General features: G+C 42.9%; 1 protein-coding gene across 2 annotated transcripts in view; it reads left to right on the top strand.

Moving 5' to 3' along the window:
* FER1L6 (fer-1 like family member 6) overlaps positions 1-25,476 on the top strand; it is a 285,773-nt gene that overhangs the window by 93,203 nt on the left and 167,094 nt on the right. For both annotated transcript variants that reach the window (XM_040354933.1, XM_040354934.1), the window contains exons 7-10: positions 3,367-3,445; positions 7,540-7,696; positions 21,487-21,673; positions 23,841-24,033. In XM_040354933.1, coding sequence (XP_040210867.1) covers positions 3,367-3,445; positions 7,540-7,696; positions 21,487-21,673; positions 23,841-24,033 — 616 coding nt within the window. The remainder of the gene's footprint in view (positions 1-3,366; positions 3,446-7,539; positions 7,697-21,486; positions 21,674-23,840; positions 24,034-25,476) is intronic.

The raw sequence follows: 25,476 nt of genomic DNA on the forward strand, positions 1-25,476 counted from the left end.
GCACTGGGCAGTGTAGTTAGTGAGTGATGTATCTCACTTAAAGCGGGAGTTCACCCGAAAAACATTTTTTAACATTAGATTGGGCCTAATTACGGGAAGCAGAATCGGGTGTTTTGTTTAAAATCAATGCAGTACTTACCGGTTTAGAGATAGATGTTCTCCGCCGCTTCCGGGTATGGTCTTCGGGACTGGGCATTCCTATTTGATTGACAGCCTTCCGACGGTCGCATACAGCGCGTCACCAGTTGCCGAACGTCGGTGCGGCTCTATACGGCGCCTGCGCACCGACGTTCGGCTACTTTCGGAAACTGGTGATGCGCTGTATGCCACGGTCGGAAGGCTGTCAATCAAATAGGAACGCCCAGTCCCGTAAAACATACCCGGAAGCCATCTATCTCTAAAACGGTAAGTACTGCATTGATTTTAAACAAAACACCCGATTCTGCTTCCCGTAATTAGGCCCAATCTAATGTTAAACATTTATTTTTTTGGGTGAACCTCCACTTTAATATCTTAGCCAATCAGCTTATCTCTGTTGTGTCACATTGGACAGTGTAAAGCCTTGCACACACGATCGGACTTCAAACAAACTTTTCCGTGGATTTTTGTCTGAAGGGAGTTGGCCGGACTTTTGAAACCAAAAAAGTTTGTCCGGTGGAGCGTACACACGGTCGGATTTTTTTGAAAACGCTAATTTTGAAGTTTGTTGGCAAAAAGTCAGACTGTGTGTACGGGGCTTAAGAGAAAGTCTATCTTAATATGGATTAGCCGCATGTTGAAAATGAATGTATTTACGAAAGTACAAAATTACGAATCCATTAAACGAAAATTATTATCTAACAAAATTACGAATTTCGAATCAACGAAAATAAATTAGACAGACTTAAGAATCATTCAGTATAAACTACAATTAAATGAAACTACAACTAAATTACGAATCTTTACGAACCTACGGAATGAGACGAAACAAACCAAAGAAAAAAAAGTTTTTTTTGTTGTTGTGCACATGTCTATCTTCTGGTAAGGCTGTCCACAAGGTTTAGAAGTGTGTCTATGGGAATGTTTTACCATTCTTTCAGGAGAGCATTTGTAAGGTCAGGCACTGATGTTGGACAAGCAGGCCTTGCTCGCAGTCTCCGCTTGACTTCATCCCAAAGGTGTTCTATCGGGTTGGGGTCAGGACTTTTTCCAGGCCAGTCAAGTTCCTCCACCCCAAACTCACTCATCCATGTCTTTATGGACCTTGCTTTGTGCACTGGTCCAAATTCTTTGGTGGAGGGGGGATTATGGTGTGGGATTGTTTTTCAGGGGTCGGGCATTGCCCCTTAGTTCCTGTAAAGGAAACTACATTTTGGACAATTTCATGCTGCCAACTTTGTGGGAACAGTTTGGGGATGGCCCCTTCCTGTCCCAACATGACTGCGCACCAGTGCACAAAGGAAGGTCCATAAAGACATGGATAAGCGAGTTTGGGGTGGAGGAACTTGACTGGTCTGCACAAAGTCCTGACCTCAACCCAATAGAACACCTTTGGGATGAATTAGAGCAGAGCCAGGTCTTCTTGTTCAACATCAGCGCCTGACCTCACAAATGCGCCTCTGGTAGAATGGTCAAACATTCAAATAGAAATAAAAAAGATATATCTTTGCGCTGTGGTGGGGCTGCAGCTGATGGGGGGGTTGAGAGGGGAGTTGTCAGCCCTGCCCAGTTTTCTCTGGCTGAACTACCTCCCCTCTTCTTTTCCCCATAACATATGGGGTAGGCTGTAGTCTGCAGAGGAGAACTAACGCAGGGGTGACAACGCTGCTTGATATTTCAGTGTAGCATAGTGGCTGTGTCTTCAGATCACTATGAAAGTTTAGGAGCTCACTGGTTATCTGGAAAAACCAACAAGTACTTTTCTGTACTTAACTTTTTTTAAACAGACAAACATAATGAAATGTGCCTGTGATGGAAGGATGTACTGCATTTACTTTCCCTAGACACAAATTGAGTACTTATATTTCTAAATAACACCTGATGCAAAAATAAATAAATAAAAGAATCAGGACACTCTGCTGTTAACCACTTCGTTACCGGGCCTATTTTGGCACTGTTCTCCTTTATGTAAAAATCACAATTTTTTTGCTAGAAAATTAATCAGAACCCCCAAACATTATATATTTTTTTTTAGCAGACACCCTAGGGAATAAAATGGCGGTCATTGCAACTTTTTTTCTCGCACGGTATTTGCGCAATAATTTTTCAAACGCCTTTTTTTAGGGAAAAAAACAGTTTCATGAATTAAAAAATAACAAAACAGTAAAGTTAGCTCAATTTTTTTGTATAATGTGAAAGACGATGTTACGCCGAGTAAATAGATACCTAACATGTCACGCTTTCAAATTGCGCACACTCATGGAATGGCGCCAAACTTCGGTACTTAAAAATCTCCATAGGCAACGCTTTAAAATGTTTTACAGGTTACTATTTTTGAGTTACAGAGTAGCTCTAGTGATAGAATTGTTGCACACGCTCTAATGCACACGATGATACCTCACATGTGGGGTTTGACCGGTGTTTACATATGTGGGCGGGACTTGCATGCGCGTTCGCTTCTGCACGCGAGCGATCGGGACAGGGGCGTTTTAAATTTTTTTTTTTATTATTTTTTTTTTTTTTTTACTTCATTTTTTTATTTTTACACTTTTTTTGTCATTTTTTTTTTTTTGATCACTTTTATTCCTATTACAAGGAATGTACACATCCCTTGTAATAGGAATCACTGTGACAGGTCCTCTTTATGGAGAGATGTGGGGTCAATAAGACCCCACATCTCTCCTACAGGCTTACAAGCATGAAATCGGTGAAAAACATTTCACCGATTACATGCCGACAGCCGCGATTGCGGCTTTGTTTACTTCCGGGTACCGGGCGTGACGTCATAACGTCGCGCCCGGCCCTCCGACGGTCATAGAGATGACTGTGACCGTCTGGTCACCAGTCATCTCTATGGTTCAGCAACGCGCGCCGGCCGATTCGTTCTCCGGGCCCCCGATGGCACGGGAGAGCCCGGAGAAGCACCGGATGGCGGCGGGAGGGGGGGGACGTCCCCTCCCGCTGCCTAGAAGAACGATCGAGCGGTGGAACCGCCGCTTTGATCGTTCTTCTGGTGCACAGAATCGCCAGCTGAAGACAGAGATATCTGAATGATGCCTGCAGCTGCAGGCATCATTCAGATATCACCACTCAAAGTCCAGGACGTCCCAGGACGTCCTACGGATCTGAAGTGGTTAAAACTGTAATATCCAATTTTTAATTACCGTACTTCAGTATCTACCATGATTGATGGCATGCTAACATTTTCGTGCTTTATTCTATATGCAGGTTATGCACAACAAGTTAATTGGAGGTGTTCTGATTGGTTCCTTTAGACTTGACTTGGGGACTGTTTACAATGAACCAGGTAATATGATAGATAGTAGGTCCAAGTCAACTGTTTCAATGTTGGAAATAAAGGTTGTTATGGAAAATAAGAGTTGTAACGGCATAAAAAATTGAACTTTGTGGAAAAGCTGAACTCCATTACCATTTAAAATATCATTTAAATATATACTTTGTGCACACAAAAATGCCTTTGCAAACCCAGATAATACTTTGCAAATGTAGTAAAGACATTACCACTGTGTTGTGTATAGAATCACTCAGTGGCAGCTGGTGCCCAAAAATTTTGGGGGGGCGCAAACAAACTGAAAAAATATAACATCAATTGCAGCCACTTTGCCCATCAAATGCAGCCACTGTGCCCATCAAACACAGCCACTGTGCCCATCAATTGCAGCCACTGTGCCCAACAATTGCTGCCAGTGTGCCCATCAATTGCCGCTACTGTGCCCCATCAATTGCCGCTACTGTGCCCCATCAAATGCTGACAGTGTGCACCCCCTGCCTGGCACTTACCTGTCTCTGGTCACGACGCTGTACTCCACTCTCCGAGTCCTCGATGTCTCGTCCCCGTCCTCTGCTATGATTGGACACCTGACAAGCGTCCAATCACAGCGCCTGTCGCTTTAGCCAATCAGCTGACAGGTAACCAGACCCAAGCACCTGATTGGCTGAGAGGCGGGTCAGTGTTAGGAAAGCAATTTATTTGCTTATCTAACACAACAATAAAGTAAACAGCGAACACACAACATTGTGCCTGCTGTTTACCATTTTGGAAGCCTATTAGAGCCTAAGGCTCTAATCAGGACGCCTATTAGAGCCCATGGCTCTAATCAGGCACTTCCAAAAACACCCCCGCCGCTGTAATTCAGATACCCGGCGCCCGACTAGTCTCAAACTTTGACAGATCTCAGCAGTGCCTCCATATATGTCAGAACCATTGACGTATCTCGGCATAGTGCCTACATACACTGTCAGGATGTTTATACTGAAATATAAAATATTATTGTATTTATGGAAATATATACATCTGTGCTTTGGGAGAAATACAGTTTCCTACAATATCAAAATAAGAAATCCAAAATTATTTTATCCCTGCTATTTTGAGGACAAGTAACACAAATGAATATTTAAAATATATATATATTTATTTACTAAAGATACATTGCAAAATTAAAATCAGGTACAATTCATGATAAAACAAATAATTGATATACTTCTACAATCAGAGATACATGATGGTTAAATGTTCAGATAATATTTACATTATATATGAGAAGGTATATTCACAGCTCTTATTTAAATCATCCTGGTGTATTTAAAACCTGGTAACTTGTAAAATAACCTTCCCGTTATTTCCACGGACTCTAAGTGAACAGCTTTTGTTTACTTTGACACTGTGTTATCTCTTCTCAACACAAACAGATCTCTTTCTTACTACTTATATGTGTACAGAATCAAAGAACATTTTGCACACAAGCTCTGCAATGCAGACAAGCTCATTTTAAATTTAGAGAGAATTTATTTTCACAGACATCATTCTAAAACCATAGTACAACTTGCATTTAGCTTTTTAAAGACAAACATAATTTGTGTATGTCTCCTAATATTTGGAATATAATTATTTCATACTGCAGTTAAAAATAACCAACTCCCAAATTATCTTTGCCAAGTATATTTAAATGGTTTTAGTTATGTGTATGAAAAAACCTTCATTGCCAAAAAGGTAAATAAACAAAATTATACATTACCAATATTTAAGAGTTCTTTCTGTTTGAGAAGCAAGTCCTACGAGGGACTTCATTCAACCCCTACATCTTTGCGTTCAATCTCTCCCTTCCAGCTTCCTTCCAGAGATAGAGAGATAGCCTTCAGAGATAGGGTGAGAGCTCTCCCATCAGCGACCCTCAAAGATCCATCCAAGCTCTCTCAAAGATTCCTCCAAAGACCCTCAGATCCCCTAGTGTCTTCTGCAACACCTTTTTAACACACCCAAGAAGTGGGTGTGTATCTCACTTTACTATGTCACTGATGATGTCATATGATGCTATGTTAGGTAGGCTGCCATAGTAACCAAGGATGCGGCCATTTTGAGTAATGCCACTTTTAACCTGTAGGGGCACTGCTGTATAAGGAATAATTCCTAATGATGGGTCATCCAGGGTTGCTCATAATTTATGACCCCCTTTGACCTGAGCCTATAAAAAACACAATAAATTGTCCTATATGTCAAACAATTGTCAGACATCCTAGCATTTCTAGTAAATTTGTGGACTGGGAATGTTTACATACCATTAGCTTAGACCATTTGTTGAATTCCTAATAAAAGTGAGATCCTTTGAAAATTATTTCTAAGCCAAACCCTTTATATCCCAAATACAGGCTCTCAATGTTAATACAGCTAGGAAATCACATTTGTAAGCATAATAATATATATGTATTAACGAGTTGATATATGAATTGCTAATACACATATATTGTTAAGATATTAGGAAGAAACAATTATTTAAGATAGACAATACCACAGGAATATGAATTAGCCCCATGGCCTCATTATATAGAGACAATACCAGTTGTTTGGTGTCATGCGATGTGCAAGGCCTTTTATCTTGTTTATCTTACTGGGAGTCCAACAACTTTTGAGTTACAACCTGGGGAGTTTGGTTTAACCAGACATCTATAGTCTCTTATAAAGGCATAACATTCTTGTCTATTCATGGGCTCATGAACGTATGCCTAAAATTAATGTCTGCAAGGTAGACAGACAGAATAGTGTAATGATTCAGTTAAAAAACGAGTAAATACCTATTAAATTCCTTCATCTATATCACCTCGGGCGTTCTAGTTTCTGTTCTCTCATTCACTTCCTGGTTTGCGGTGCTCGTTCATGTAAGAACTACATTTCCCAGTATGCATTGCGGCACGCTCAGTAATTCACACCTCCTTCAAGTCTCTAACACGTAGAGCGTGTCCTGCCGCACAGATGTAGTTCCCAGGAGGGAGCGAGCACATCACTGACCACTGCAGTAAAGCCTCCCTTCACGGTGGTGAGTAACAATCAGACAAGCAGGAAGTGAACAGAACAGAGAATAAATAGAGCAACTTCTGAGCAAAAACGAACATTGAGGAAGTGAAAAGAGGAATGTCTGCAGGTAAAGGATGCTTATTATGATTTTTTTTTCCTTTACAACCCCTTTAATTTCACCCTTTGAAGAGAATATGGCTGCCCTCCTGCTCATAACATATATGAATAGGAACACTAGGAAAAATATACAATGTGCGACTTTATATGTTTCCTTTTAACCCCAAATGTTCCAACAATACCATAGATGAGTGTACCACCCTGTGTCCATTCTCTGCCCCCTTGCCCCAGTTGCCCTTGGTTGAAATGGAGTTTGTATTGCACGTGTGGTTGATTAGTAGCTAGAAAGTAGTTGCGCATGAATGGTGTGTTTTTTGGTGTATGGGGTGGAGAGTGAGCATGTCCGAGCACAGTGGTGGAGCAGCAGCTGTCAGAGCAAACATGAAGCCGTGGCTCACTGGTTGCCAGCCACTGGTCTGGAGTGTGTGTGCTGTGAGATGATGCCTTCCCTACCACTTCTACCAGGGCAACTTTCCCTCCTGCCCACCCCTTTTCCCAGCCCTGGCTCTGCCACATACAATAATCAGCCTGGAGACCTACAGTAACTTTTCTCTATTGCAGTTAATCATTAAAGCTAGGTCACCTCCTTGCCCCCAGACTATGACTGGACTTTGAATAAGCAGAAGCAACCCCACTATGTTCTCTTTTGTAAGTGTGCTGGTGGGTTAGCTGCATCTTGTCTAAATTGACCCTAGTATGCTTCTTTGTGGGATAGGGAGCTTAGAGTGTAAGCTCCTTGGGGGGTAAGGACTGATGTGAATGTACAATATGTATTGTACAGCACTGCATAAATTGCTGCCACTTGTAAGTCAAATGCAGGTGCTTATATTAGGTAACATAAAAATACATTGAAATACTTTAATAAATATATAACTGCATTATTTATTTTTTATATCAACCTGGAGTTCAGGTTTAGGTATATACAAATTAAAATAAATCTGGCACTGATGTGATACATTTGTTTTACTTTTTAGGGCATCAATTCAGTGACAAATGGGCCCTTCTGACAGATCCTGCTGACATCAGGACGGGCGTTAAGGGGTACCTGAAAGTGGACATTACTGTGGCTGGCAAAGGAGACAGCGTGCAATCGTCACAGAAAGTCAGCGATGCCGAGGAACAAATAGAAAAGTAAGGCACTGCTGTGTACAACTTGTTATATATTGTACTCAAGTATATGTTGAGTATCATTTGTCTGCTTCTATGGAATATTGCTTATTTTATCCCAAAGATTATTCCTAAATAGCTCAACGATAATCCCTGTAGTGTACTATTCTATTTAAAGTGGACTGAAAAGTGAAAGTTCTTCTCATTCGCCCTCAGCCGAACATATTTTTTTTTCTGGGAGTGGGTACCTTTTTCTAACAGAGACCGACTCCCTCTTCCATAATTCTTGCTTAGGCAGGAAGTATGTCAGCTTGACCCGAGGCCCCCCTATTGCTTGCAACCTCCTGATACATGTCACACATCCCAAGAGGCTGTGAGAACAGTCTCACAATCCTACGCGATCTGAAACAGCAGGAAGCCACAGCTGGCTCCCACATCCAAAATGGTGGCATTGGGTATCTGACACCCGGTGAAGAATCGGCCTTGGTGAAGACAGCGCTGGATGTCTGTTTGTTAAAAGTCACCATTTGCAGCTGTTGATTTTTAATTTTGTTTACAAAAAAGACTAAAGTTCCTTGTTTGAGGACCTGATCCATGTATTGTGGCGCTGTCCTGAACCGGATGAATGTGATAAATATCTTGAAAAGGGTTTTTCATTCCACTATCCTGGTAGATTCTAAATACAGTAAAACCTTGGATTGATAATTCATTCCGGAAGCATTCTTTATAATCCAAAGCACTTGTATATCAAACCAAATTTTCCCATAAGAAATAATGGAAACTCAAATGATTGGTTCAACAACCATTTATTCATAAATCCTTCAGTTTGTAGTCCATATAAAAAGATTATAGTAATGTGATAAGTTGTATAACCATAAAATGTCCATCCACAAATGGAAGCCTCCCCAAGGCGATTATAAGAAAAATCCAGCAGGAGCTACAGAGTATAAAAGAGAAGAGAGGCGCCTCTAAGTTTAGCAATATGGTTACATTTAATGAAGGCACAACATTTTGCAACTCCCATGGTTTATGATTAAACAAGGCACATCTAAGTATGCAAACATCCGGGGTAAGCTGTCTACATAGACCGTCCTTCTACACCGTCGGCTCTCACCGCTATCAGTCTACAATCGTGACCAGGAAGTCTACCCTGCAGTAGAGCGATCTGAAAGCGAGGCTTGAACCACTCGTGGAAGAATGGTCTACGTGAACAACTTTACCCCGGATGCCTGCATACTTAGATGTGCATGTTTTAATCATCAACCATGTGAGTTTCTAAATGTTGTACCTTCATTAAATGTAACCATATTGCTTCACTTAGAGGCGTCTCTCTTCCCTTTTATACTCAGTTGTGACATGACCCTACTCTTATATCAAGACATCGCTTGATAAAATTGCGCTTGTCTTGCAAAATGCTCTCAAACCAAGGTTTTACTGTAATGTATAGACAAGCGTGCTCCGTGCCAATATAGTGCAAGTTACTGCAAGTCCATAAACTATGAAATGATGAGCGTATGACAAATTTAAAAATGCAGGTGATTTTTCTGTGCTCCCCTCCTGGGTCCCTACTCACCAGATGGAAATGGTATATGTGCCAATAGACAAAACACACATCAGAGAGTTCAGGCTGCGCACCCCAAAATATATTTGGTAATAATGGGAAGTTCCCCTAAGGGGTTTTAATGCAGCAAATTATATGAATCCAAGTAAAAGAGTTGTGTAAAAATCTTTTATTGAAATATATTAACCTCTTAACCCCTGGACCATATTGCTGGTCAAAGACCAGAGCACTTTTTGCGATTCGGCACTGTGTCGCTTTAACTGACAATTGCGTGGTCGTGCGACGTGGCTCCCAAACAAAATTGGCGTCCTTTTTTCCCACAAATAGAGCTTTCTTTTGGTGGTATTTGATCACCTCTGCGGTTTTTAGTTTTTGCGCTACATACAAAAATAGAGCGACAATTTTGAAAAAATTTTATATTTTTTACTTTTTGCTATAATAAATATCCCCCAAAAATATATATATAAAAAAAATGTTTTCCTCAGTTTAGGCCAATACATATTCTTCTACATATTTTTCGTAAAAAAAAATCGCAATAAATGTTTATTGATTGGTTTGCGCAAAAGTTATAGCGTTTACAAAATAGGGGGTAGTTTTATGGCATTTTTATTAATATTTTTTTTTTACTAGTAATGGCGGAAATTAGCAAATTTTTTTCGGTACTGCGACATTATGGTGGACACTTCGGACACTTTTGACACATTTTTGGGGCCATTGGCATTTTTATAGCGATCAGTGCTATAAATATGCATTGGATTACTATAAAAATGCCACTGGCAGGGAAGGGGTTAACACTAGGGGGCAGGAAAGGGGTTAAGTATGTTCCCTGGGTGTGTTCTAACTGTAGGGGGGGTGGCCTCACTAGGGGAAATGACAGACGGTCAGGCATTTCTCCCCTGACAGGACCGGCAGCTGGGTGTTTACACACACAGCTCCCGGTCCTCGCTCTGTAACGAGCAATCGCGGGTGCCTGGCGGTGATCGCGCCCATCGGGCACGCACACGGGAGTCAGTGGCCTCTTCAAGAGCCGACGTATAGCTACGGGCTCTCGCGCAGGGGAGCCGACCTGCCGCCGGCGGCTGGTCGGCAAGTAGTTAAGATACATGTTATCACTAAAATATAAATTCTGGTAGTAGAGATACAGTACATATTCCATAATACAGCAAGGCAGCAATGTGATTTATACAGCATTACATTGTATAATCAAACTTTATGTAGACCTAGACCTGACGCGTTTCGACCTTGGGGTCTCTTCTGAATGGCTCCTGAATAAATATATTAAACATCTCAGTTTTACTGAAGTCAGGGTCGGGGTCTACATACAGTTCGATTATATAATGTAATGCTGTATAAATCACATGGCTGCCTTACTGTATTATAGAATATGTACTGTATCTCTACTACGAGAATTTATATTTTAGTGATAACATGTATCATAATATATTTCAATAAAAGATTTTTACACAACTCTTTTACTTGGATTCATATAATTTGCTGCATTAAAACCCCTTAGGGGAACTTCCCATTAGTATGGTATATGTGCCTGCATTAAGGTGGTGATGTCCGTCCACGAAATTTATTGTAATTGGCCTTGGAGTATGGGTATCTGCTGCTGGCCTCCTCCCAATGATCAAGGTCCCTCAGACTCCCTCGGTCAGCAACAATCCATGGTGGTATAGTTTCAACAAAATGAAGGAGAGCGCATATACTGTAGTGTAATACTGCTATTTATTAAAAAATGTATTTTAAATCATTACATTTACATCAAAAAAGATAAAAACATGCAGAGATTGCCGCCTTGGCGTTCACAGAGCCTTCACAGATAGCTTAATGCATTTCGCCCCTCCCAACTGGGCGTCATCAGAAGCTTCTGGTCTGATGTTCCTCCTACACTCGCTGAATGGATAAGACAAGTAGGGAGCACTCTCAAACTGCAGCAATATACGAGGGTTCTTTAAAAAGTTTTCACACTTTTTTAACTCTATTTATTAAGAATTTCAAAAACACATTACATGACTTTTCTACATAGTCACCTTCCTTTGCAATGCATTTTTCCCAGCGCCGTACCAACCTTTTAATGGCATCAGCAAAACATGTTTTTGGTTAAGCGCGTAGCCACTGATTCACCGCTGCTTTCACATCATCATCACATGAAGCTCTTCTTAACCTGAAGGCTTCTTTGAGCGGTCACACTAGTACGGCCATTTTCGAACATTTCAATCCACTCATGAACCACTCTACGATAATGAACTTTATCCTCATAATGAGCACACATGTAGAGATTAATTTGTGCTCCCAGCACAATTTCTGCCCACAAAATGCGCACAACAGAACGCTGTTCCTCTTTGGTGTAATTTATAAGTTCTGCAACGCTTATACTAAACTGCAAGGTCAGCCGGCTTGCCAGACAGACTAGTCACATGATACGCTCATACACGACCAATAACTACTCCTCCTGCCCTTTCCAACAAAAATCTAAAAGTGCGGAAACCTTTTGAAGACCCCTCGTATATACCAACATAGAGGTTCCCCTGCTAAATTTGAAAACAATTGGGGGCCCTGGCTTGATTTACCCGGTTTTAGTCTTGCACTCGGTAATGGGTAGACTGGTGGCTTTTGATGGAGTTGGAAACCTAAGTTAAAACAATACTTTTGCTGGTTTTGCTATATATTGATAAATGTGTATATCCTATGACTATGATCAGGGGTGACCAAACTTTTTTCAAAGAGGGCCAGATTTGATGAACTGAACATGCATGAGGGCCGACCATTTTGCCTGACATTCTTTGAACCATTAAAATCGACCGAGCACCAATACACTGCCCAACAAGAATGCTCTTGCCTTTGAGGCTGTGTGTGGTGAAGAGATGAGCTTGGGTGTATTATCTCACTATTGCAGCCTCACTATTGCCAGCCTCACCATTGCCATCAGTACAGCCTGATCAATGCCATCAGTGCAGCCTGATTGATGCCCATCTGCAGTATCGGAAGAGACAGGGAGGGTGGCGGGCCAATCGCCAACAGATTACATACAGGACAAACTCCTGTTTACTCGGTGGCCTCCTATGATAGACACAACAGTCATCCAATGGCAGCCCAGGAGACGGGACATTCTATTACAGATGCCGCCGAGTAAACAGGAGATTCTACTGTATGTACTGTGATGGCACTCATCCTGCCCCCTCCGAGGCAGAGCCAATAAATATGATACATATCTTTTGTGGCCCTGGGGGCCACAAAAGATATATATCCAAATCACCAGGGGGGGCATATTAAACTGGAACGTGGGCCGCAATTGGCCCTCGGGCCAGACTTTGGACATGTCTGACTATGATGAATACTTGACTGTTTTCAATAAAGTTATTTTCCTTAAATAAAAAAGTTCCTCTTTAACAGCTTGAAGACCAGCCGCCGCAGTTGTACTGAGACAGGTTGGCTCTCTGGGAAAATAGCCGTCATTGTACATCAGCCGCTTTAAGAGCTCTAGGGGGCGTGCGGCTGGAGTCAATGCATGTGGCCGGTGGCTGCGATGTTCGCCGGCCACCTGTGATCACTCCAAAGAGAGCCAGAATGGGTAACTGTCAATGTAAACAGACAGATCCCCGTTCTGACAGGAGAGACAGATCTGTTGTTTCTAGTGATTAGGAACAACAATCTGTCTCCTCCTCCAGTCAGTCCCATCCCCCCACAGTTAGAAACACCTCCCAGGGAACACATTTAACCCCTTGATCGCCCCTAGTGTTAACTCTTTCCCTGCCGGTGACATTTACACAGTAATCAGTGCATTTTTATAGTACTGATCTCTTTATAAATGTCAATTATCTAATAAAAATCTGTTTGCCGCAATGTTGCAGTCCTGCTAAAAATTCAAGATCGCTGCCATTGCTAGTAAAAACTAAATTATAAAAATGCCATAAATCTATCCCCTATTTTGTAGATGCTAAGGGCCAGATTTACGTACAATTGCGCCTTTGGAAACTTAAGCCATTTAAGTTACACCGCCGTAAGTTTTCAGGTTTAGTGCTCGATCCACAAAGCACTTACCTGGAAACTTGCAGCGGTGTATCGTAAATGTGTCCGGCGCAAGGCTGGCCAAATCGAATGGGCGGCTAACATTTAAATTAGGCGCGCGCGCCGGACCTACTGCGCATGCTCCGTTTCCTAACTCCCGCCATGCTTTGCGCGAAGTGACGTCATTTTTTCGAACGGCGACGCGCGTAGCGTACTTCCGTATTCCCGGACGGCTTACGCAAACGACATTAAATTTTGAATTTCGACGCGGGAACGACGGCCATACTTTAGAAAGCAATACGCTTGCTGACTAAAGTTAGGGCACCAAAAAAAACGACTAATTTTGCGACGGGAAACTAGACTAGCGGCGACGTAGCGAACTCGAAAATCCGTTGCGGATCCGCCGTAACTCCTAATTTGCATACCCAACGCTGGTTTACGACGCAAACTCCCCCCAGCGGCGGCCGCGGTACTGCATCCTAAGATCCGACAGTGTAAAACAATTACACCTGTCGGATCTTAGGGATATCTATGCGTAACTGATTCTATGAATCAGTCGCATAGATAGAAACAGAGATACGACGGCGTATCAGGAGAAATGCTGTCGTATCTCTTTTGTGAATCTGGCCCTAAAACTTTTGCGCAAACCAATCAATACAGTATATGCTTTTACCAAAAATATGTGGAAGAATACATATTGGCCTAAACTGATGATGAAATTTCGTTTTTTTTAATTCTTTTTTTTGGATATTTAATCTAAATTGTTTTTGTTTATGGCACAAAAAACTAAAAACGCAAAGGTGATCAAATGCCACCAAAAGAAAGCTCTATTTATGGGAAAAAAAAGGACATCAATTTTGTTTGGGTACAATGTTACACGACCGTGCAATTGTCAGTTAAAGCAACGCAAAAAACAGCCTGGTCATTAAGGGGGGAAATCCTTCCGGTCCTCAAGTGGTGTATCTAAAGCTAAAGTTTTTTTTCTTATAGTTTTAGCTAAAGCAGGGGAATGTTAGGACTAACATGGCCGCCAGAGTCACATGGGTGGCCAGCATCCAATTGGATTGTTACTCCAGATACTCAGGAAATCATAGAGGGGGGGTCAGCAACCTAAAGATCATGATCTACCTGTTGATCGCGGTCATTGGTAGATCGCGGTCTGGGCTTGCTGACCCTCCATCCTAGAGCATTGAAAAGAGTGCAATGCAGATAGACTACTTGTAAAGTTAAAGTAGTAGTAGGGAGCAAGAGCCGCATAAGCCGAGGCCTCCTCTGCAGTACTGGCTCCTGTCCCCATGCTGAAGATGCCAACTGCACTCCACTTCTTGTTTCAGCTAGTGGTCTCCTGAATAAATCTTCATGTCAGTGAGAAGCAATACACTGGGCATAATAGTATAGGGCTTCTTTCACACTGATGCGCTGCAGTTTACCCACACCGTGGGTGCAGTGTACCTGCAGCTTTACTGCGGGTTTGCTACACTTAGCTACAGTGGTGGCTGGTGCTCAAAATTTTTGGGGAGAGCAAACAAACGAAAAAAAAACCATCAATTGCAGCCTCACTGTGCCCATCAATTGCCGCCACTGTGCCCATCCATTGAAGCCACTGTGCCCATCAATTGCCGCCACTGTGCCCATCAAACGCAGCCACTGTGCCATAAAATTGTCGCCACTGTGCCATAAAATTGTCGCCACTGTGCCATGCCATCAAACGCAGCCACTGTGCCATGCCATCAAACGCAGCCACTGTGCCATCAATTGTTGCCACTGTGCCCATCAATTGTTGCCACTGTGCTATGCCGTCAATTGTCGCCACTGTGCCATGCCACTGTCGCCACTGTGCCCATCATTTGTCGCCACTATGCCATGCCAAACGCAGCTACTGTGCCATCAATTTTCGCCACTGTGCCATGCCAAACGCAGCCACTGTGCCATGCCATTGTCGCCACTGTGCCCATCAATTGTCGCCACTGTGCCATGTCATTCTCTCCGCTGTGCCTATCAATTGTCGCCACTGTGCCATGCCAAACGCAGCCACTGTGCCATGCCATGCTCGCCACTTTTCCCCTAAAATGCCACCAGATTGCCCCCCCCCCCCGCCTAGCACATACCTTTCTCGGTCAGCCTCCTCCTCCACAATCCCTTGAGGTAGTCCTGCCCTCGATGTTGCTTCAGCCAATCAGGTTACCGGGAACCAGAACTGGTGAACCTAATTGGCTGAGACGCCTGTCAGTGTTAACCAGGGAATGCACACCCCCTATTTGGAAGCCGATTACAGCCCTCAGGCTGTAATCGGAAAGCCTATCAGAGCCGCTGGCTCTGATAGACACTTCCAAAGCCAACCAGCTGCCGTTATTCAGATGGCCGACGCTTACCAGGGGGCCGACCATCTGAATAGCGGGCAGCGGCGACGATACATAGATTCATGCAATGCATGAATCTATGTATTGTTTTTCAGTGGCGGTGCAGGAGCGAGAGGGAGCGGCGCTCCTGCTCCCTCTATGGACTCACCACCACTGCTTAGCTATAGGTGATCTTTGACTACTCTCATGTTGTTCATGTAGATCTCCACCTCTTTAAGGTTGCCTAACCCTGTTTCCCATGGCTTCCTCTCCCTCTGCATAGCGCCATCTGCAGTGGAGAAAGCAGACTGCACCTGTCTACAAGCAGGGAGATCAGTGAGCAGCACTGTAGAGACTAGGGCCCAGATTCTGAAAGGGCTTACGACGGCGCAACACCATGTGCGCCGTCGTAAGTCCTAATCTGGGCCGTCGTACCTATGCGACTGATTCTTAGAATCAGTTACGCATAGATAACCATTAGATCCGACAGGCGTAAGGCTCTTACGCTGTTGGATCTTAAATGCAATTTTTTTTTTTACGCCGCTAGGTGTCGCCTCGGTCGCTTTCCCGATCGAGTATGCAAATTAGCAAAATACGCAAATTCCCTAACGTACGACCGGCCGACGCAGTGACGATACGACGTTTACGTACGATTTGCGACGTGTAAAGTTGCCCCTGCTATATGAGGGGCAACCAATGTTAAGTATGGCCGTCGTTTCCGCATCGAAATAAAAAAATGTATGTTGTTTGCGTAAGTCGTCCGCGAATAGGGCTGGACGCCATTTACGTTAACGTCGAAACCAATGACGTCCTTGCGACGTCATTTAGCGCAATGCACGTCGGGAAATTTTAGGGACGGCGCATGCGCAGTACGTTCGGCGCGGGAACGCGCCTAATTTAAATGATCCACGCCCCCTACCCGGATCATTTGAATTAGGCGGGCTTGCGCTGGAGGATTTACGCGACGCCGCCGCAACTTTACAGGCAAGCACTTGCCCGTAAAACTTGCGGCGGCGTAAAGTAAATGAGATACGTTACGCCGCCGCATTTTTAAGCCGAGAATCTGGCCCTAGGAGTACCTAGGTACCCTCACAGATCAAGAAGTGCACTGCTGTTTTTCAAGAGGAATTACAGACAAAAGTTTAAAATGTTTAAATACTTTTAAGGCACAATTGAAATTTCTAAAAGGTTCCCTATATCATAATTTTTTTTTACACATTTTAAGTTGAGTTCTACTGAAAGATGAAGAGTGTATAGTGATGGGGGGGGGGGGGGGGGGGGTTCTATAATTATGCTAGTACTAGATCATTTTTTATCTGCACCTCTCTAATTATATCATCTGCTGTATAGCTAGAATATATTTGAAAATGTCACACATATAAATAAATGTCATTAGTCACCATGTGCATTGTATAATATCTTCAAAGCTAATGACATAGGATAGAAATATTCTATTCTTCACTGCCTGGAGACAGACTACACTTTAACCTCTAATTATCTGTTATTTGATGAGATGAACAGAAAAATGTGTTTTCTTTTCTTAGCACCCCTAATAAAAAAAAATGCCAATGGTGTAATTAGGTATAAATGTGACTGACAGTAAATGCTAATTATAAGGATTTATTTTTAGACACTTTTTACGCTTTTACATGGTTTTAAACCAAGCTATGTTTTTCTAGTGACTGTTTTAATTATTTCAGGAAATTTACGAAACAGGTTAAGCTTTAATTATTTTTAAAACCTGTTTGGTTGTGAACAATTTCTGTTTCAATTAATGTGGACATAGCATCAAATATAGTATATTATCTATAGTCAGTAATGTGCCAAAGTAACACTTTCAGGTATTTATTAACCACCTCAGCCCCGGAGGATTTGGCTGCCCAATGACCGGGCCATTTTTTTGCGATTTGGCACTGCGTCGCTTTAACTGACAATTGCGCGGTCGTGCGACGTGGCTCCCAAACAAAATTGTCATTTTTTTTCCCACAAATAGAGCTTTCTTTTGGTGGTATTTGATCACCTCTGCGGTTTTTATTTTTTTGCGCTATAAACAAAAAAAGAGCAACAATTTTGAAAAAAAAGCAATATTTTTTACTTTTTGATTTTTTATAAATATCCCCAAAATATATATAAAAAAACTAAATTTTTCTCAGTTTAGGCCAATATGTATTCTTCTACATATTTTTGGTAAAAAAAATTGCAATAAGCGTATATTGATTGGTTTGCGCAAAAGTTATAGGATCTACAAAATAGAGGTAGTTTTATGGCATTTTTTTTTTTTTATTTTTTTACTAGTTATGGCGGTGATCTGTGATTTTTATCGTGACTGCGAAATTATGGCGGACACATCGAACACTTTTGACGCTATTTTGGGACCATTGTCATTCATACAGCGATCAGTGCTATAAAAATTAACTGATTACTGTGTAAATGACACTGGCAGGGAAGGGGTTAACCACTAGGGTGCGAGGAAGGGGTTAAGTGTGTTCTAGGAAGTGATTCTAACTGTGTGGGGGCTGGGCTACTAGTGACACAACACTGATCACTGCTCCCGATAACAGGGAGCAGAAGATTGATGTCCTGTCACTAGGCAGAACAGGGAGATGCCTTGTTTACAATGGCATCCCCCCGTTCTGCCTCTCCGAGACACGATTACGGGCCGCTGGTGAAGATCGAGTTTGCGGGGCCCATGTGCCCGCCGCACGGCTTCTTGAAGGGGACGTACAGGTATATCCATTTGCCTACTGCTGCCATTCTGCTGACGTATATCGGCGTGCAGCAGTCAGCAAGTGGTTAACTGTCACAGAGATCCCAGTACTCCCCCCTGACAATGCCATCTAGATTGTCTCTGCAGAAAGAGAGAGCCATCTTTGTTCAGGCCTCATCCAGGGTCACCTTCTACTTCCTGGAATGAGATGTTGGCTCAGAGATGACGCAATCATGTAAATCCTGGTGCCCATGCAATGTTCACAAATTTCTGATTCAGATCAGTTCCCTGCCACAGCCACTCACCTAACACCTAATATGTTACAAAGTTGCTAATTTAAAGTCTGATTTTTGGGAAAGATCAGACTGAGAAAATGCTTCCTCCTGCCTGCAGCAGACTGATGACATCATCTCAGCCTAGATAGCCACTGGACTGGAGCTCAAGGATGGCTTTTACTAATTAAAGGTGGAGGTTTTCTGATATTTATATTGTGACATGTTGGGGATCTATTCATGCATGTAGGTGGGGTGCAGCATGGTGCGGAGTCAATAATTCACACAGGCAGGTGCAATAAACTTGTATTGAAGAAATGAAGCAACAGTTCAAACCTGGTGGGAAAGCCACCCAGCTGGGCACACTCACAGCTTAGTAGCATGACAGAAGTAGATTCCAGCCAGAATGACAGCATCTGTTGAGAGGGTACTGAATGTGCCCTGGTCGCCTGGTCCTCAATCGGTAGAATGTCCTTCTCTAGCACTATTACTGTCCCTGACTGACGGGGTACCTGTCCCTACTCAGTCCACTTGCCAAAACATGCCAAAACCTGGGAGCCAAGGCCTTAAAAAGATTCTGCATGACCCAAGATGGCTGCTTGAGTCACGTGAGGAGGCAGCATCCAATAGGATAGCTTTCCCAGTGACCCAGGAAACCATAGAGCAGGGATATGCAATTAGTGGACCTCCAGCTGTTTTAGAACAACAAGTCCCATGAGGCATAGCAAGACTCTGCATGACACCCAGAGGCAGAGACATGATGGGAATTGTAGTTTTGCAACAGCTGGAGGTCCGCTAATTGCATATACCTACCATAGAGGAACCTTGTCCCTCTTGACTTCTTCTCCACAGGACCGCAGAGGAAGAGCGCCATCTGCCGTGGAGAAAGTAGTTCACATTTAACTAGACCTATCATGAAAATAAAAGGTCTGATTTACCAACCCCCCCAAATACACACTGCCTAAAACATGCTGCCAAAAATAAAAATTCTTGGGAGGCACAAGTGAAATACCGACGTCTCACTGATTCCTCCTGGCTAACCTGGGCCCTGGAAATCCCACAATAATGTGTTTTTGTAATGTAACTATTCTGTATATGTAGCACCATCCCCACAGGAGCCGCTGGTTATTTGGACCTATTTCTCCACTCACAACATGCACAACCAGGCACACAGCATTTTGGCATTCCTCCACTGGCTATGAGAGATTCAAAGGTGTGTGTATATAGTCAGCCCATGGTTCCCAAGTGGCTTCAAACTTCCTAACTGTGTCCTGTAGGATGCTGACCATCGTCTCCTGTGCCATGATCCATTAAATCTTTTGTTTCGTCATGGCAAAAGAGAGAAAGGGTCGCTTTCATGCTCTGGCAATAGTCAGTTTAGCCAAATGAAAAATTAAGTGAATTAATCGCCCTGTATTCTTAGATGCCTTTTCAATAGGAAAATTTAATAAGGCTATGTGTGGCTCTTTTGTGACTTTAATATCAGTAATTTTGCATATCATGGTGAATATTTTGTTCCAGAAGCTTCTTATTTTGGGACACTCCCACCAGATGTGGATCATGGAGCCCATATTTGAGCAGTTTCGGAAGCAAAGTGGGGAGGCTGTAGGATAAAATTTGGTTAGTCTCGTAGGTTAGTACTTTGAGACCTGCTTCGATCAGTGAAATATTTAGGATACTTTACATAAAGTTAACAAAAAAAGGGAGATGTGTGATGCGGTAAAACATGTATCACACCGCCAAAATGGCCAATGTTGATTTTTAAGATTCATTACACATGGACTTCAATGAGGTTCAGATTAAAGCTCACAATTTCCTGGAATTTACAATGAGTTTGACAACTGAGAATTGAACACGACTACATTTGCTCATCTCTAAAGCCACTCGAGGTAGGTCAGCAAGCATATTGTGACCCAGACTTATAAAATCCAGTTCAAGGTACAATGGGGCAGTTGCAGGGCCAGCCCTATGATGGGACCTGGTGGTACCATGGGTACCAGGCAGCACTTTTAGGGGGGCAGCATTCTGCCGCCCGCAAGACAGCCCACTCCTCTGCCTGTGATGACACTCATAGCCGAAGGGGAGCAGTCTGCGAGTGAGAAAGGCAGGCGCCGCTCCCTCTGAGGAACCTGTTGTGCCGAGAATGGTTGCCCGTCGGAATCTGTTCCCCCTAGCTCTCGGCTCCGATCGGAACTCCGCCTCTCCAGCCCTCTGCATTGCCGCTCCCTCCTACTCTACCCACAAATTCTTATGATCCTAATACTGCCCCGTCCCCGTGCGTGTCCCCGGTACAATGTTATTACTCATTATGGCAGATTGGATAGCAGCGTTTGCCCCCGAGAGACAGCCTGTGTACAGGACATATCTATACCTATGCCTATGTGGTTCGGATGACTTTGACTATTTTACTCTCTTGTCTGTCCTGAAGAAGCCTCATGGCGAAACGCGTAGACGCACAGGGGACATTTATAGGCAACATACATACCTGACATCTTGTATGGTTTTCTTTTTAATGTTGTTTTATGTAACTACTTTGTAATAAAATTATATATTTTTTACTATTCCTGTCTGTGTTGCCTATAAAGTCCGACCATTGGTTGCTTTCCTTAAGCAATTTTGTCTTTATCACATGAATAGAGCCATGACAGGTCCTCTTTATACATGTATAGAACCATGACGTGATTTTTTTTGGGGGGGGGGGCAGCATTTCATTCTTGGTCCCAGGCAGCACAATGTCTTGGGCCGGCACTGGGCAGTTGGCATTCAGCCAGTCAATGTACATCTTTAATGCCCAACAAGCATCAGAATAAAGGAATCCAGAAAATTAGCTACTGCAATAGTGACCCTTTCTTTGCTGTTTTTAAATTGTACTAATTCATGAAATGTCCCATGCTAATTAATATATTTGATTGTGTTTCGGGCAGGAATTTGCTGGTCCCCGTAGGTTTTCCCTCTGAAAGACCATGGGCCCGCTTCTACGTGAGGATCTACAGAGCCGAAGGGCTACCGAAAATGAACTCCAGTATTATGGCCAATGTCACCAAAGCCTTCATGGGGGACGACAAGGATCTTGTGGACCCATATGTGGTCGTCATGTTTGCAGGACAGATGGTAAATGACACATTTGTTATAAGGAAAAATTACAACATGTTATAAAATATAAGTATGCGTCTATGTAGTTTTTTTAGAGTGAAATGTTCCTCGCTCGAAAACTGAACTACAGGTAAATATAAAGGATCATCATAAAATGTATTTTTTCATGCAAGCTTTGTAAGTACTTTAATTTAACTTGACATCAACATCTTATGCCGCGTACACACAACTGTTTTTAATGTCATGGAAAAAACTACGTTTTTCTCGACGTGATTCTTGTCAAGCCTGCCTTGCATACATACGATCGTGAAAAAAAAATGCTTGAGCAAAGCGTGGTGACGTACAACACGTACAACGGCACTACAAAGGGGAAGTTCCATTCAGATGGCGCCACCCTTTGGGCTGCTTTTGCTGATTTCATGTTACCGCGTGTTAGTAAAAGTTTGGTGAGAGACGATTCGCGCTTTTCAGTCTTCGTGCTTTTCAGTCTGTTACAGCGTGACGAATGTGCTATCTCCATTACGAATGCTAGTTTTATCAAAACGAGCGCTCCTGTCTCATAACTTGCTTCTGAGCATGCACGTTTTTTTCCCGTCGTTAAAGCGTACACACGACCATTTTTTACGACAAGAAAAAACATAAAGTGAAAAACATTACTGAACTGCATAAGGCCCCTTTCACACGGTCGGACAGTTCAGGTCCGCCTGTCAGTTTTTTCGGCGGACTTGAACGCCCGCTCCATACATCTCTATGGAGCGTCGGATGTCAGCGGTGACATGTCCGCTGACATCCGATCCGATATAATCAGACGGGTGATCGGGTGAGATATGATGAAAACGGACATGCTGTCCATTTTCGTCCAATCGCTCCATAGGAGACAGCGGTGCTGGACAAGCCCCTCCCCTCTCAGTGAGCAGAGAGGGACCTGTCATCCGCCGGTTCTGCAAGCGGATCCGTCCCTGTGTGGAAGGGGCTTAAGAGAAAACTCAGGTCTACTTTTCTGCCAGACCTCTGTGTGGTATTGCAGCATAAATCTCAGGACTGGCTGGACCTGAATGCAATTTTTTTGAAAAAACAGTTCTTATATATGTATTTTATCTAGGTAGCTTTATCTGGGTAATTGAACTGTTTTTTTTGGGGGGGTGCCCCATAGTAAGCCTATGTATCACGTCACCGCTTAGGCATTCCAGCCATTGTCGGAGCGATCTCTCCTCTGCCCTGTAGCAGGCACAGGCTGACACAGAGGAGGTCACGTGACCGGACCACCCTCACTATCGGTAAGTATAAGCATCATTCTTCTACAGGGCAGTTGGTATAGGTGTTAAAGGGAGGAGTGGGAGCTGTTTTAAGATTGAATAGTTTAAGCCAGAAGTTCTACTTTTAACGTAACCTAGACAAGCAAATGAGTACTGATTATTTATTATTTAAAAAAAAAATTGAAAATAGGCTTTTGTACCACTTTAACATAAAAAAATAAAAAAACATGTGAAGATAATTTGTTTTGTAAAAAGCCTCCAAATGATGGCAGTCAATCTCAGTAGGACAGTCTCCAGATAGTGAAGGAGAGGACTTAGGGACCACTGCTGGCTGACATGTTTCGAAGGAATACCTTCTTCCTCAGGGCCTAGCTGTGGTAACGTCTTCAGCTCATTATATACACATGTGCATTCATTAGACACATCCCTTCTTGGGATGTTCGATTTTGTTACAAAATTTTGGGTCATTCGAAAAAAAAAATTAAGCTTGCCTCCAACGCAATAGGGTTTATTTACTAAAACCGGAGAGTGCAAAATCTGGTTCACCTCTGCATAGAAACCAATCAGCTTCCAGGTTTTATTGTCAAAGCTTAATTAAAAAGCTGACGTTAGAAGCTAATTGGCTACTATGCAGAGCTGCACCAGATTTTGCACTCTCCAGTCTTAGTAAATCAACCCCAATTCTCCTTCTGTGTTATTGAAACACAAACTCGCCATTACTGAAATTATAATTCTGTCCAGCAGTAGACCCTTAACCATATACAACTGTAAACCTGTACGCGCTCTATCTCAGCTCAGGCATGTACGAAACTCACTATTAAAGAAGAAAGAAATGTAAAGGTACATAGCGTGACTGAAAGTCAACTGGCAAGTTTTGCTCTGGTAAGAGCTTTTTTTTTAATGCATTGGTTATTTGTTTGGAATCTCAGGGTCGGACCACAGCCCAGAAAAACACGGCGGTGCCGGTATGGCACGAGCAGATTGTATTTAAAGAAATGTTCCCCCCGCTGTGTCGGAGAGTAAAGATCCAGGTGTGGGATGAAGGTAGCATGAATGACGTGGCTCTGGCAACTCATTTCATAGACCTGAGGAAGATCTCAGACGAGCAAGATGGAGACAAAGGTGAGCCTTTTATATTGTATGCCTGTTGCAAGCTGGACCTCTTGTAAGCAACATGGAGGATAGAAGCCAAGCAGACTAAACCAGCCAAAGTGGCATACAAATAAATCAACTTGTGACTGGTATTTATTATTAAAATTATTATTATTATTAAAGTAAGACCTGAAAAAGAAAAAATGGACCAACCAACCACCCTTAATTGGGTTTAGTAAGAAGTCAAGGGATAGAGGTTTGTCACTAAAAAAAGGTATTGTCACATAAACTTGGTGGGTCAGGGGTTCTTTGGGGGGGTTGGGGGGGTCAGTGAATAGTTGAATTAGGGTATGGTGCTTTCACTTGCTTGGTTATTGGTTGTTCTCTCATGCCGCGTACACACGATAGGTTAAACTGATGAGAATGGTCTGATAGGTCAAAAAAACGATCGTTAGTAGGCACAACCATCGGTTAAAAATCCACGCATGCTCAAATCAAGTCGACGCGTGCTTGGAAGCAATGAACTTCGTTTTTTTCAGCACGTCGTCATGTTTTACGTCACCGCGTTCTGACACGATCGTTTTTTTAACCAATGGTGTGTAGGCACGACGGACCATCAGTCAGCTTAATCGGTTAACCGATGAAAATGGTCCATCGGTCCGTTTTCATCGGATGGACTGATCATGTGTACGCGGCATTAGAGCTAGGTTCCCTGGGGTTAGTCTGGTAACTTCTTTGAGTCGGTGGGGGGCACCTGAGGTAGTGAGCAATTCTAGATATAATGCCGCGTACACACGACCGTTTTTCAATGACGAGAAAAATGCCATTTTTTAAATTGGTCCAAATCATTTTTCTCGATGGGCGTTAAACATTTAGAACCTGCTCTATTTTTTCTCATCGTTTTTCACGTCGTTCTATTTCACGTTGTGAAAAACGGTCGTGTGTACGCTTTAACAAGGGGGGAAAAAACTCCCATGCACAGAAGCAAGTTATGAGACGTGAGCGCTCGTTCTGGTAAAACTAGCGTTCGTAATGGAGATAGCACATTCGTCACGCTGTAACAGACTGAAAAGCACGAATCATCTCTCACCGAACTTTTACTAACACGCGGTAACACGAAATCAGCAAAAGCAGCCCAAAGGTTGGCGCCATTCGAATGGAACTTCCCCCCTATAGTGCCATCGTACATGTTGTACGTCACCGCGCTTTGCTCAAGCATTTTTTTTTCACGATTGTGTGTATGAAAGGCAGGCTTGAGAGGAATCACGTCGAGAAAAACTTTTTTTTTTTTCGTGACATGAATAACGGTCGTGTGTACGCGGCATACCCCCTCAGTGTTATTACGTTTTTAATTTTGTTTTAATAGGCTGTGGCCATTTAAACTCATGTCCCGCATTCAGTGTTATTATTTATTTAAGGAATTGGATTAACGACCCCTTTAGTCAATAAATTCTCTATACAAAACTTCAAAAA

Source organism: Rana temporaria, chromosome 5 (assembly GCF_905171775.1).
Source record: "Rana temporaria chromosome 5, aRanTem1.1, whole genome shotgun sequence".
In the NCBI taxonomy this organism is placed as follows: Eukaryota; Metazoa; Chordata; class Amphibia; order Anura; family Ranidae; genus Rana; species Rana temporaria.